This window comes from Haliotis rubra, unplaced genomic scaffold (assembly GCF_003918875.1).
Source record: "Haliotis rubra isolate DU_JTF1 unplaced genomic scaffold, ASM391887v1 Scf86, whole genome shotgun sequence".
Taxonomy (NCBI): Eukaryota; Metazoa; Mollusca; class Gastropoda; order Lepetellida; family Haliotidae; genus Haliotis; species Haliotis rubra.
In genome coordinates this window covers 1419143-1435329 of record NW_025767590.1, presented here as the reverse complement: position 1 = coordinate 1435329, position 16187 = coordinate 1419143, and the positions used below count along the sequence as shown (strand labels likewise).

General features: G+C 37.4%; 1 protein-coding gene across 12 annotated transcripts in view; it reads left to right on the top strand.

The window, feature by feature from the left end:
• LOC124262932 (rho GTPase-activating protein 7-like) overlaps positions 1-16187 on the top strand; it is a 234708-nt gene that overhangs the window by 195098 nt on the left and 23423 nt on the right. For 8 of the 12 annotated variants that reach the window (XM_046697533.1, XM_046697534.1, XM_046697537.1 and 5 more), the window contains one exon: positions 14915-14986. In XM_046697533.1, the coding sequence (XP_046553489.1) occupies positions 14915-14986 (72 nt within the window). Of the gene's footprint in view, positions 1-2918; positions 3151-8365; positions 8458-11395; positions 11457-14015; positions 14110-14914; positions 14987-16187 lie in introns of those variants that run through there. The other 4 variants (XM_046697544.1, XM_046697545.1, XM_046697543.1 and 1 more) reach the window with 4 other exon arrangements.

Here is a 16187-nt window from a genome sequence, read left to right as displayed (position 1 = left end):
GAAAATACCTTGCTGGTTGAATGTTAAGATGTGTATCACTGCTGAGATGAGACCATTACTGTGTAACATTTTGAGCATTTCTTTCTCCGTTCTTCATGTTTGAAATGCATCAAAATATGATATCAGAGTTTTCAAATCTTATCTAACAATGTAAATTCAAATAACTTCTTTGGGTGGCATGTCAGAAGCTGGGAAGTACAAAATAGACAAAATTTATGGATAACAACTTCTTTATTTTGTGAGTGTGACATTTTGATACAGATTCTTGTACCATTGGCAAGCAGGAATGATGAAATGTAAATTTCAAAAGTGTACGGAAATTTACAGATGACTTTGAAAAAAATATTGATTTCCAAAAAATCTTCAGGTCTTGGCTAATGTGTTTACTTATTATGATTGAGGAAGATTATGTAGAGCATTGTCTTGCTTGAACATAGAGATTTTTTCTGGGTTACATCTTCTTTTTTATTCTCGAGTACAACGTTTCAGGGCTTGTTCTGGCCCCATCATCAGGTAAAACCCAGAAAAAATCTCTATGTTCATCAAATATCATCTTCTAAAATGCCAATCAAGCATCTAATTGTCTTGCTTATAGTACAATAAGTAAATCAACATCAAAGTAACTCCCTTATGCGAACATTATGTCTCCTTCTGCATTATTCCATCCCTTTGAGGACCAAATACATGGCGTTAATGGCAGCAGCACAATGAACATGGAATGTTGGAACAGACTGCACCAGAATGAGACTAGATTGAATCAAGTGTAATCTTGTCACACCTACACTTGACAGATCAATCGACTGGCAGACATTGTGAACAATATGGTCCAGGCTTCTGCTAATCCAACCAATAAAGGCAACAGTCTTTTGTTTATTTTAGTCTACCACTGTAAACGTGTTAGAAGTCTTTAACACTTGTTTATTGTAAATACCAAGTCATTCACTAGAACCACACTCCTATTGTCCATCTGTTTCACAGCTTGTTTAGTTAATTAACCCTAATTGATGTTGGGCTGTTTGATCATCACTGTTACAGGTGAGAGAGTCTCCATGTCTCAGGTGAGAGACGGGGGTCCATGGAGTAGACTGTGTCCAGCACCCCAGTGTGACACTTGTCTCATACTTAACGAAATACCTGGGGACGCTTTATGACCACTGGACATATTAAGTGGACATATATAGAGTTGTTGGTCAGTCTGTTGGCATTGCTCCCAAGAGAAACATTGAGAGCTCTTCCAGTTTGTCTTGGCTATTACCTGTGGATATTTCTCAGATCAAATAGGTATGTTGCTGTTGTTGCTATGAACAACACTAAGATACATGTATATATTTTTGGGGGCATTTTGTTTTAATTAATTTATATATTTTTTACTATTTTAGGTTCTTGATATTGTATGTTTGGTTCAATTTGGAAATTAATCATGAAATTGCCGTCATTGTTCAAGTTTTTATACCTCAAATGATCATGGTATCTGATACATCAGATCAATGTTAGCGCTAGCTATATGAAAACATTTCTCTATGCGTCATTGTATGATATGATTATAGTCATAAATCTCAGCTGACTATGTATTATAATAGAAAATAGGTGACCGTAGGCCAGCATTGAAAGTTGACCAACGTGTGATGGTAAACAAGATAAGGTAGTGGGGGAATATAAGTTAATCAGGCCAGGTGAACACATGTTACCTGATGCCCAAAGTCCCCCATTAGCCTTATTTCATTACTGATGTCCAGTATTCATCTCAAGTTGGTCACCTGAAGGCTGCATGCTTGTTATTAACCCATGAGTCAGTTGGCAGGAATGCAGCATCATTTATTATTTTCCCATGGTGGCACATGTCCTCTGGTGGTGCTGCCAGTTTAAATGAGAATTTAATGGAACCTGATTGTTTGAGAATTGTTTATGTTTTATATGCCACCTTACCAGGTGTTGTGATTCAGGAATCAGAAAAGTTATATTGAATTTTAAGGTGGTATCAATGATAAGAAGCTTGTAAGTTATACCACAAGAAAATACGTAAAAAAATAAAATGGCCAAAAGCTGATAAAATGTAATCAGATATTTTAGGTAGAGTGGAAAGATTTATTATATTTTTCTTCTTTAATAAACGCAGAATGAAGATTAAACCAGGTCGTACATAGAGATAGGAAAGAGATACAATTTGACCAAAACAAAGTCAACAACCATGCTGTAGTTAGTTGCCCCTCCATCTTTGTTATCATGGATGATGGGTTCAGCAATAAATGTTTTTGGTTTATCATTCAAGAAGTGCTTTATCCACTTCCCACATGTAGCTTTTGGTATAAACCAAGTAGTTCACACAGGAAACAGATAACATATCAATATGTACATATCTCTTTATCAGTCCATGTCAGGGTTAAGTATAAAATGTGGATTCAGATTGTTTAATTCCATTTTTTCCCCATGATGCTGGTGAGGTTGTTTCGTATGTTTCGCAACATTACTTCTTTGCTTCAAAGGTAATGCTTTTGTCTCGTGCATTTGTTGTTAAAATATTCACATACTATCAATACAAAAATTCTTAACTTTGAAATTCATTAATGTGTTCATTTGTACAGCGTATGTTATGACAATAAATTATGTACAAATATTTTGATATCTGCTTGAATAAGATATTAAGCTATTTGTGGTTGACTGGTGCAGAAAACTTGACTTGAATGTTTATCTGATCAATTTGGTTATTTTATTCCTTCATTGAGCATGAAATTTGTTGCATGAAATTACAGGTTACATTTATACAAATTCATTCAGTACCTCCTTCCTATTGAGAAGTGAAAAGACTTCAAACCGTTCCACGGATGAGTACTCTGCATGGGTGGATGAAGCGAGCCTTTCATTTCAAAGATGAGCTGGATACCAGGCCTTTATCATATGGGGTGTGTTAAAACATCATATTACCCCCCTGAGAATCTCTCACAAATCCTGGTAACCTCCAACAAATGTGGGCAACATATTGGTCATGTGACCCACTATTGTGAGGCAGAAACACAATATGCGAGACTCGATTCTCTAAGTTAGAACCCGAGAACTCCAACAGTGGGATGGCCGGACATATGTGACACAGATGACAACCTGTCGCCAACATGGCTTTACAAACGGCATCACCCACGGATATTATAAACTCTGGTGAGTTAAAAACACCAAATATGTATTTTGTGTATGAAAATATTTCACACATTTGACATGCTTCAGAATTGTGAGGACAGGAAGATGTGCGTTGTGCCGTCTGCCTGTGAACTTCACCAGTAGTCGGTGTGGATACGTCACAGCTGTTCAACAACTGGACCAGCTAACAACCTATAACACTTAGTGTATTTACCTGGTAATTAGTTCCAGGTCAGATTAGTAGATGACACTCGTGTAAGCCCAAGGCTGGTATGATTTTGATAGATGAATGTACATGGGTAGGTACACATGACGATCGGCTCCGCCTGTGGTACAGCTAGGCTTGCCACTGAATGCATGTCATCAATTTCCCCTGGTTTAGGTTTAGTATTGATTCCGGGATTCTCTGGTATGTGACTTTACTATGGACTGTTTGTAGATCATTGTTCCTATGTGTTGGTCATTTAGGTTATTCTGGGGTATTTGTAAACATGAAGCGGGTTTACAGTGGCTGAATCATATTGTCATTTGTAGGATGCAGATGGTTTCATCAAGGACTTGAATTGTTGAGATTTCTACAATTAACGAACCCACTTTGTATCTCCTGTAAGGTATTTTAGTGTATCTCTGGATGTTTGTGTGAATTAGTTGGTGCTTTCCCATTTGTCTCAGTTTTCTTAAGAATTATATAAGTATTCAAAGTATTATTTAATTTACACATTGTTTTAAGAGTAATTTACTTAGGTGATGTACTTTCTCTGAAAGATAAATATATGTTTTAAAGTTAACGAAAAAGGTGCCTTTTATGAGAACATTCTGGCATGTAGATCTACGTAAAATTTGAAGAATGCGTGACATTTGTGACGGCTTCTAGTCTAGAATCTCACCAGCCAGGCTTGAGGTTGAAATGTATTACACTGACACAACGCTGTTGTCATTACTTTGCACTACAGATGAAAAAAATCACCCAAGCCTGAAATGTATTTTTTCAGCACTCTCAAAGTTGGTCTTCCAACGAGCTCATGATTTCTTAATTTAACTCCAGTTTTGAAAAGAAAGTTGTCAGGTTGTTTCATGGGCAGGTGGTGTCTGAGGATATTGAGGTCATATCATGGCAGGACTTGGCAAGTCAGTACACCCCGGTGTTTGGGGACGATTCAGTACGCATTGTTGCCACAATATGTTTTTCCATACCTGTTTTCATTTATGAATATGAGTGAGATGATTAGGTATTAATACATGTTTTATTCATACCTGCAATAATATTTGTGCATGGAATTTGGAATAGGTATTCATCTATTGTGAATGTTTTAGCATAAAATATAAATGTTAAATGAAGTATGCATTTCTGATTTTTACAGTTTTAATTGAAAATATGCTTTGCAGCATAATTTCGTTATATTTCATAGGCACTTGTTTTGAAACAAAATGTTTGCCTGCAGAAGAAGGTGTATGTTATTTGGAAACACAATATGAGACATCTGTGTTAATTCTTCCCAAGACCATGCAGTGCAGTGTACTGGGATATATAGGCTCTTGTATATTCTGCCCACAAGATGTGACAAGATATTCATTGTGGCAGTACTCAATACCATGCTCAAGTCACCAAGTTTAATATTGATGTTATTGATCCAGTTTTGAGCTCTTAATAATCAAAATTTTCCCCATAATGAGGCACATTCATAATAATGCCAGTTTTGAGATTTCATTTTCATCAGTATTACATTAACTTTCCGTAAAGATACCAATTCTGTGTTTTCATGATGATCATAGTTTTGAGTTTTGAATGTCACATTTTCTATTCATAATGATGCCAGTTCTGTGTTTTTGTGATGGTACCGAATGTTTACAGATGATGTAACAAGCTGGCCTTTCAGAGTGAAGATGATTATACAGTTTACATGCTTTTTGCAGCCATCTTGTTTGGATAGTGTGATAATGTCAGGACCTCTGTGTTGACACATGTCAATGTTTCTGATAGTAGTTTCCAAAACACCCCACAGACAACACGGGCATATCTAAATATCAACACAGCCAACACAGGCAGGCCGGAACTATTAGTGGATAAATGATCTTTTTGTTGAGAAAAGTATTGTCTATTCAATGTTTCTTTTCTTTTTTATTGTGAAAGGATTTTGATTTTACAGTGATTCTTTGGGGATTTCGGGTCAGAGTATTTTCTCATGCTTCTTGAAATGGCTGACCAACCTAATGATTGGCTTAGAGATGGCAAAACTGTATGGATGATCAACTTGTTTGTTTTCACAATAGCGATGTTTCAGTATAAGAAGCTTTACCGAAACACCCTATTGTGAAAATAAAGAAGTTGATCTTTCATAAAGTTTTGTCATCTCTATACCACCAACTTCTAGAATGCCACTCAAACAAAACTAATGATTGGCTGTCCAAAACAATTCCAAATCATACAATGGTGATTTGTCAAAACTCTTGGGTATATTTTGAAACAATGTGGAAGTTGTATGGTCCAGTCTGTAACTTGGCTGATTATGTATAATAAGGAATATGATATCCATAAGGAAAGAAACCCTGACGGAAACTATAGCTTCATTTCCTAACATAACACTCTATCATGTAAGTGAACCAGACAAAATGTCGAACGTTTCACCTCAATAACCATGGAATAACTGACAACTGTAAACTGTCAAAAGAGGTAATAAGAGGCAATCAGTGGCCATTTTTCATATTTCCGACAACCACATCAACCCACCTTTGTCCTTGTGTTTCCGTATTTAGAAAGATAATTATGATAGACAAATTGTCAGCATAAATACCAGTCATTTATCAGGTATTTGACAGTGGTTAAGTCATTAAATTGCCCCTCTCCATAGATTGAAAACAAAACAGACAAGGCCATGTTTGTTGATAATATTAGAGGGCCTTATGGGTTGTAAATACTTGGAGTGTTGGACCCAGCCATCCATGCTTACATGCTGTTGGTTGTGATACTGAACTTTTTAAGCTTAAAAAGTCAGTAATAGACCTATTATGATTTGACAATTCATAATATGGATGATGGATAGACTAAACTGGAGGCAGGATTTTTTAAAGTTGGTTGAGATATTATTTCAATGTCATGCCTTTTCATGAATGTCAACAGTTCATGTTTGATGCTGAGAAATGCACATTTTCTTTGTATTCTTTCAATGTGTCCTCTAAACATTCCTCAGGTTTTATTGTCTAAAACAGTTGGCGCTTTGATATCGTATACTTGATTATTCAAGGGTTGAGATAAAATTTCTTGACGTACATCGGAGACGTTTCACTGGGTTGTGGGCTGTATATATGAGAGTGTTTATTGTTGTGGAACATTCCTACATAATGTGGGACACTGCGGGTCTATGAGGCTGTCATCTAATAGTGTTGACCCTGGAAGAGCATTGAGCAGTCAGGGGTGGAGCTGTTCCTTCGTATCACTTACTGTATACCTTCTACCTCCACTCTGACCACAATATATTGCATACTAGTTAATTACAGGTTGTCTATAACTAGTTGTTAGGAGGTCAGCTCTGGTAATATTTCATGATCAGTTGTTGGAGTGTGTAAACTGATATCAGTAAATTAAAGGTATGTGGTGTGAAAATTGGTAATCATTTATTAAAAGGGTTTGGTTAAAGACTATGTCTGACAGTCAGCATGTTCTGCTTCTGAAAGGTTAACATGATAGTCAGCAGTGCTAAGCTTGGTTTCCTTGTGGTTAAAAGTCGTTCATCCAGCTAAAGATCTGATGCGAAGTTATTGTGCGTACCCATGTTGGGACAACATGATACTCAGCAACATCGCTAGACTAACAACTTGTCTCTGAAATGAACATGTTTTACATAATACAAAAAATTAATGAAAAGGAGTCCTGAGATTTTCTTCATTGCTACAGACCCTGAAACTGTGGAAATCTAGACTTGCCACATATTTTAGACTTGCATGGGCTTTCTTGGATATATTTGTTTTAGGGTCTGTGTGACAGACTACAACATCGCTATTGGAAACTGAAACTATTTCCCACAGTGCATGAAGTTGTATCAGTTCCCATGCTCCACTGATGGATGTATTCAGAATTAAATCAACATGCAACAATCATTTTTAATGAAAGCAAGGAAGATAGCGATCAGACAACAAGGTAGCAATCAGCCCCATCCAGACCTGTCATGGTTGTAGAGAGATGCTTCAGTGTCTCTGTCCATCTGTGGACTAAAGACTTGATACTATGTGAACATTCCCTTTACTGCAGTGCAGTGTCTGTCAACATTTATTCTGGACAGTGACAATAATGAATGTTTGTCACATGTATGGGTGATCATTATGTCAAGGAAATGGCTCATATTACTTGTCAATCAATCAAACAGTTGTTAATTATATTTTCTATCCTCTTCATTCCCTGTCTGTGCAGTGACTGATAGAGCCAGACCTAAACCCAGACAGCTGAACACGTAACATGAGTCAGTTATGGTTGCATGGCTGTTGAGTCTCAAGTATCCCTTAAAGTGTGTTTGATAAAGAAAAAGGGAGATCCAATGTCTGTCTTGTTTGATCATTGTCATTTAAATAAAACAGTAAATATTAATTATGCTAAACCCATGAGAAAATTAATCATGAAAACTGAACAGGAAAATATTTTTCTGATGTATTTTACTAAAAATTCATAAATGTGAGTCATGTACAACAGCTTTTGTCAATAATTGAAATATTCAGTTCATGAGACACTCATACTGAGAAGATAGATTAGTAAATAAAGGTAAGAAGTCATTTTCATAAATTTCATGAAAGAAATTTTACCTGGTCAATAGAAACTGACTGAACTGAAGCTGTTTGTATAAGAAGCTCAAGATAAAGTTACAAGGATTTAATATTTCCATATAAATATATTTGTTTGCACTGGAATTTACAACATGATGATATCAGATTTGTTTCTAGATTATGAACAGATATCAGTAATATTTTGGTGTGTTTATGAAGTGACACTATCATGATAACAGTGTGTAGAATAATAATAGCCTTGTGTTTCTATTCTGAACACAATGGCATCTTGGGCCTCTATGTTTCCATCAACCTGGCATGACAGTTGGTGTTACACCTAGGTCCGAGTCTCCATCCGTATCCCTCTGCCATCTTGCAGCGCATCCCAACGCAACTTCACAATGACGCTACATTCCCACATTACACAGGAGTGGCGATTCATCTGTTCTTGCACTGTGCTACGTGCTGTCGTGTTTGTTGTTTGCCCCTGTGTGAAGGGGACACATGAGGAGACGGGGATTAAATCATTTAGTCCGAGGATGATAGTCTGCTACTGATGATGTGGCAAGATGAGAGGTAGGTGAGGGGGACGTTCATGATGTCGATTTTCAAAATGTTCAAAACCGTACTGAAACTCTTCTCTGTTGACATAATGTTTAGAATATGTATGTACATAAGCACCTGTCGTGGTTGTTTTAAACCTACAGAACAGGTTATCTGTGGCTGTGTTTTATGTTACTGGGTCGGAATGGTGGTTGGAGTTGCTTACTTTACTGTAAAGTCTTTGTATGTTGAAGGTGACAGTATGTAGTCGGTTCTAGTAGTTGATGAGTTTAAGTCACTTCCTTCTTCTATTACATGAACTGTTTATGGACTAAACTATGTTTATAACAGACACCTTCATTATGGACACTGATGGACATAATTAACTAATTTTGGTCCTGTCTGCTTGTATATTATTTTTGGTCTGTGCATAACAAACTATGGTGTATAACTAAAACTGATAGTTCATTATAACGTTTGTTTATTGTATATCCTATAAATACTTCATAATGATGATGACCGCTTCAGTAGTCTTGTAGATAGAGTGTCTGTCAGGATGGTAGGAGATTGGAGGTTTGAACCCTGGCTGTATCAAACCAAAAGACAATAAAAGATGGTACTTATTGTTACCCTGGTCATTGAAGGGATAAAACAATGCCTGCTCTGCTCGGAGTCAGTATACCGTGTCTATGTGGGCTATCGTGTTTGCCAGTAGATGGCACCACAGTGGACTGGCAGTATAAAACCAGGATATGTCCGGACTTGCACCACCAGACACATACACATGCAAGGTTGCCACGATAAAAGTGCAATAATCCTGAATGCGACAACAACAACTCGACCACCTCTGTCCGTATATATAAAGCCATTGCTCTGATCTGGTACAGATGACAGCATCTTGTGTTAAGGAAGTAGTATATTTTCAGCTGTCACTCCAGTGTCTTATTGATAATAGTCTCGTGGTCATTAAATGTACGTCCAGTTTATGTTGAAGTCACAGCTGCATCACAATGTATGTTTGATGGTCACTGTTGCGATAAATGTCGAGCTGTGACAGTATTGGGGGTATGTATGGAAGAATGCAGGCCAAGAGGCAGTGGGGCATTGTCACATTCAAGATATTGTCCTGCATAGGTCATGAAGTACTGCCGCAACTATTGTTTTAAGGTCAAACTATGTTGACTAGAATACAAAATACTGAACTTTCATGATACTGAAATGTTTACATCTGAACATCATTACCTACAAAACTAGGGGTCAGAGGACCCTTGATTACTCATTTCAAGGGTCTTTGCAGGAAGAATGATGGTCATGAAAAGTAACGACATACTGTTTTGTACTGTAAGGGGAAATCATTATTTTAATTACAAGGTACTTATATTCCATTTCAAGAATTTGATAAAATAAATTTAACAAATAAATAAAATGTATGAATACATGTAGTAAGTAGATATTATCCAACAATAATGTATATTTTTGCATCCATTCTATACTTTTGTTTATACCAGACTCACATTTCTACATCACATAAAACCTTATGAAAAGAAACTTTTTGGATCAAGGCTAAATTCGTAGCAACAACATTGACAGTAGACATACTTGGGAGATTATTTGAATCTGCATTGTGTAAAGATGAATGACAAACATGTTATCTATCTAATACCGACTAAACGAGTAAAGTGTTAAGACTGATACAGATGATCTTGTGACTACACAGTTTTCTTAAAGCTAATCCCTCGCTGGGGTCAGCTGACTGACCTCAAGCTCAGGACGGGCATGGGATGAATCCGTAATGCCAGATAACTCTGCCAAAGTAACCATCTCATTTTACACAGGCGAGTTTCAAAGGACATCCGAGGATTAGTGTTAGAACCTGACCTCAGCTTTTGTTACAGTTCGTAGGTGGACATAATGTCGCACGAGAATTCAGGTCGTTGCGCCTTTTGTTCAGACACATTTTAAGCCTGGGTGAACATTGTTGCGTTCTTGGGGAGGTTGTCATTATTCAGATTTTTTGTAGCATGTTATGGGGTTTCATGAATCGGTGGAATAATGTTAAGCAATGAAAAAGGAAATTGAAAAATGGATTTGAGGTGAAGTTGTGTGAGTGTGGCAGAAGGGGCTTAGCGTCAACTTTATCTTTTCTTCATTTCATTGCCACTTCTTTATTTTTCCTCAAGATTTTGATGCCCTTTGAAATGTGTGAGTAGAAAGGAATAAGGTTTGGCAAACATGACAGGAGATTATTTTGAATGTGAGATTTACATATGTTTGAGTTATACAGGTAATACTGTAGGAAACCTCAAGGGTTGGCTATGTTGTCTCCCTTCTGGTCACATCTGCGCCATTGAGAGCTTATCTGTTGTTTGTAGAAAATATGGATATAAGCATCACTAGCAAACAATCTTCAGGGCTGATTTAAAAAAGTATTATGAATTAAATTTGTTTATTGCCATTTTGATTGAATATAAAAGCATGGTTTGCAATGTTTTCGCAAAAGACTTTTTGAATTAAAAAACATGGCATAATAGATGTGCCTAATTGAGAGTGATTATTGTTGGGTTTTGTGGTTTTACCAATTTCTCTGATCATGCAATAACCACATGAAATATAATTCTTACGAAAATTTTTGTATAATTGAATCCCAATCATTTTTAAGCTTGTAATCAGATTCATGTTTCTTTACGCCCTAATATGAAATCAATTTCTCCCGACAACCATCTGCTAGTCATTCCATAATGACGAATTAACCAAACCAGCGCTGTTAACAGTAAACACTAAGGCAGTTGCACCATAATGGTGGGTGTATTGGTAATATCACATGCTGCCATCGTGAACGCCTGTGTGTAGGTGTATGGAGACGAAGTATTCAGTAATTCTCGCTAACTCGTCACACATTGTTTTCCTACCTCCTGTAGGAAGAGTTCTACTTGTTCTCATACCGGCTCCACCTGTCTTACAGGAAGGATACCACTTCAAGTTCAGCATGATTGACTGTAAACCTTGTCAGTACTGTATTCTCTATCTTAAAGGTAGGAGTGCAAAGTTTCATCAAGTCCATTTTATTTCTGATCAAATCCTATTTTATCGCTTGAATATTGCTGTCTTTATTTAGCCACCACCATGATGCTGTATATCTGTTCCTTGTATGATTCATTGTCTAAGGATTGCCTCACCGGACTTGTTTATCTATGTGACATCAAGATTTATGATTAATTAACATGCTGATATATTGAGGAAATGATATTTGAATTCCAGCATATTCTTCTTCGTTGTGTATATAAATAGCAACCAATGAGCTCATCACAATAAGCAGCTAAGATTAGTGTTGTATATCACCTGTCATTAAAATGTCCTTCATTAAGTTTTTGATGCAATTGTATGTCTACTTTGGGACACATTGGAATTAGCTTTGAGGAAAACATCACCAGGTATCTGAATTTTCAACAGAAATTGAAACTTATTGTAGATAATTATGTTTTTTCTCTTAGAAAAACGATGGCTTCATACATGAATTTTTCATGGTCAGTTATTTTATTTAAGAAGCTTCTGATTTCATCAAGCATGGCTAAACTTGTTTTCGTTGTATGTGAGAGCTAGTTGTATTTTCACTCACTCACCCTAACCCTCCATTATTGTCCACTATTATAGAGTTGTTAATATAAAGGTTACAATTAGTGTCAGACTTTTGTAACCGGCTTTAGAAAACTTTTGACACTGTGGTATCTGAAAGCTTTCATGGTGTTCAAACACTTGTCACTGGTCTTGCTAATGTGAACCAAATATACTTTTATCAGGTGTGGCTGTGACTTGTATGGGTGCCGATAACGGTTTGTACTGCTGTACTGATCAGATTTTTCTACAAATGGCTCCTGGTATAATGGCCTGAGTAGATTTAAAATCTGAAATATGTGTTGGTTGGTTCCAAGCACTGGCCGCTCATAGCCATGCTATGGACAATAGGGGCTGAATAGTGTGGAGATTGACATAGGATTATTGGCTGGGTGGAGTACGCCACTTCTGATCGGGATTCAAGTATTGGGGTATTTGTTTACAAACAGTGTGAGTTGTTGGGTGGTGCGGCCCTGTAGCATCACAGCAGATCTATCAGAGATCCCTGACCATTGAGTCGGGCAGTGCCAGATGTAAGGTTGGTGGACTGTTGGTGGGTGGCTGCAGGGTTCTCTGTTACCAACTGAGTCTACAGGAAGGAGTTAGTCTTCCATGGACTGTTCCTCCCCAGAATGGTGAAACAAAATTGTGTCTCTTTGGATGTGCTTCAGACATTACGATTTTTCTCTGGGAAATCAAAAAGTGAAAATGGTAAAGTTTTAGAACTTTTTTTTTATATCTTTCTTTCTCATCAAATAAGACTGGTTTAAAGAAAATATTTTACTGTTAAGTATTAAGTGATATGCCCTCATTTTGTGCCTGTGTACATGGTAGTGTGTGTATCCAACAGTTGGTTCATGGTTTGCTTATACTATACCTGTGGTGGAAAAACAAACATGTGGCTTCACTTTTCTGTTTTCTTTCTTTTTTCTCAAATTAGGCTGTGTAAAAAGTGAAATTCTACTTGTCTGTCAACATGCTCACTGCACGAGATTTAGAAATGTTAAGTGTCTAGAACATTTAAGAGCCTAACACTGTTTGCTTTATGTTTACCCTGACCAGAGCTTCCCAGTGAAACCATGTTTATCCATGCAGTACCTTACTAGTAAAATCTTAAGAATTTACAAATTTTCATGTCAATAAATCATAGGTACTGTTTTGTATTTGATGTATACATGTAAGTTTCACAGTAGTCTGGACGGTAGGAATCCAGGTTAAAGAGACCTGGTTAAGGTGCTGTCTGTAAACAAGAGTCATGGGATTGCAACAACTTCCCATTCTGTTGTCAACGCGTGATTGACTTTTTGTTTATATGTATTGACCATAATGCATCTGTTGCATGAATACAAAGTCATGCACAGACTTCTGGGAACTCAGATAATATCGATACAGTTGCCAACAGGACAGTCTGAGTGAAACACACGTTTTCTGACGGAGCATACTTACAGGAGTATATCCTGTGACTGGAACAGACAAATGATGAACTGAAATTGCATGGAGACTATTGTGGATAGTTGGATACCATAATGTGTGACGGTTTCAGAGGATATATGGTTAGGAGTGGTCTGAGGTTAGCCATTGCAGGATGAAGAGCATGACAACACCATGACAATTGAACGAGACTTCCTTTTTTGTCAGATTACAAATTGCTGCAACAATTATTTCAACTTATTGTAGTGTTTCAGCTTGGTAAACATCCATAACACTGGCAAGTTTTGCTGCCCAATTTCAGCTTACAAATGACTCAGTTATATGAACTTATGGTGCTCCCTCCCATGTAAACCAGGCCATGGAGGAGAAGGTAACAATGGAAGACAACCTGAGCACTCAGCATTCATAAGCATTGTTGAAGTTGACGTCTGCTTAATGAAACTCTCCTTGCTATGCTGTATCCATAGGGGCCAGGGGCTATCGGGGTCACAGACGTCCAGCATACTGACTCTGTAGAGGCTGATCATCATTATATCTGCACAAATCGGAACAAAGCTACCAGCATGGCAGTATCAGCCAAGGTGGCATGTCGCAAGCTATTGACAAGATTAAAAGTGTTGAAACACCTCTCATTGTTTGGAGGTAAAAAAGTCTGCTGCTAAATACCCAGCCCTTTCTGTGCCAGTCAGGCAGAAACTGCTAAGAATGACTTGCTTTGATCAGGAAATTTACACGAGCGTGTCATTCTGTTAGGTTTGAAGAATTTTTAAGAGTATTGCCATTTTAAATATGGAAGAGGCTAAAGGGATACTTAACAATAGATGACTAAGTCGTGTTTAGGGAACAAAGGCTTACGTTTTTTATTCTACATGACTAATACTGGCTCGGCATCTGCTGTAATGCCGTTCCGTTGTAGAGTGTGATTGTTAGGCTCAGGAGAACATGCTACAAATCCATCGGCTTGTTACAGGGATTGGGAATTTCCAAAATGGTCCAAAATCTTCTTAAAATATTACTACACTTTTGGATTTTCTCCAGTTTTATGGACGAGTGTTGTCGTGATATTGTTGGAAGCATTCGAGTATGGAAGAAGCTAGGCGTCTGCGATGCATTCTTGCTGATTACCATTCTTCAAGGTGAACACGGAGATCTTTCCTTTATATTGCTAGCGATTGTTTAGATGTTTGAAGGGTAGAAATATCCTGGCTATTTTGACATTACCAACTCTGCAGGTTTTTATTACAGGTAGTCAAATTGGCTCCAACCAGTAATCGCTTTGATGTTGGTTTTGTGTGATAGCTTCATTCAGTGATTCTTACATAAACTGAATTCTTTATTTTTAATTACCAGATATTTTTCAGGGAGTTTGAATTGCTGTCACAGAAGATATTTGTGATTGAGCATGATGCAAACAATCTATTTATATTTTGTTTATTATGTGTTACAGAAATCGAGGCAATAGAAGCGTGTAAATGGCTCCGAGCTGCCGGCTTCCCCCAGTATGCCCAGATGTATGAAGGTAGGTCACGCTTCACCGATCAAACATCCATGTGAATACCGGGGGACACACTTTGATCTGGTCCAATAGCTGCAAATTAACTTTATTTTGTGTTGAGAAGCTTACTAGAAGATTAGCGCCATATGGGGAAATCTATCTGTTCATTTGTATTTTCTATGAGTTTCTTAGGTCTGTTTATGTATATATGTCTCCATCTGTCTTTCTGTCCATCCTTTTGGTTTTCTCTCAAAATGTCGGTCCATCTGTCTATCTATGTTGCTGGTGTCTTCCAATGTCTCCTAGACTAATGCTTAGTCTCTGAATATATATAATTTTGATAGTAACAAGCAAGCCCATTTAAATTTAAAAGAAGCCCCAGGGAGACCAGAGATTCAGAACCTGAGAAAATCTTGCTTTATTTAGGGCTTTAGCACTGCAGAGAGGGCTTGGCAGTAGGGAAAATAATGTGGTTCAGGGACTGTGAGACAGACGAAATGTCTCCCTGATTGATTCTATTGTGAACCCATTAAACTGTACATCATTTATATGTCTCTATGAGTTTTTTAGGTCTGTGTTTTTATGTCTTCATCTGTCTTTCTGTCCATCCTTTTGGTATTCATTCAAAATGTCAGTCACTCGTCACACTGAAGACCCGGGTTCGATTCCCTACATGGGTACAATGTGTGAAGCCCATTTCTGGTGTGGGGTAAGCCTAGTGGTTAAAAGCAGTCACTGTCACTCTCTCTCACTCACTCTCTCTCCCCCTCCAAGTTATTTTTCTCTCTCTCCCCTCTCTCTCTGTCTATCCAACATGATATAGCTGAATATTGCTGAAGCCCATTTCTGGTGTTTCTCTCTCTCTCTCTCTCTCTCTCTCTCTCTCTCTCTCTCTCTCTCTCTCCCTTTCTTCCCCAATCTCTCAAAAACCCCACCAACATGATATAGCTGAATATTGCTAAAGGCAGCGTAAAACTAAACTCACTCACTCACTCACTATTATCTATCATTTAATATACCTGTCCAAGTTATTGTTTTCCCTTCGTCTATCCATCCTTTTGTATTTCTGTCTGTATCAGTCTATTCATTTCATTGTCTACCTTTCATCTTCATGACTCTCCACCCAGTTGTCTCTCTATCCTCCCTCAGTTTGTCTCTATTTCTCTACATACCTTTGAATGTCAAGAATCCAAGCCTATTTTCAAGCAAAAGCTTTTCTTTTATT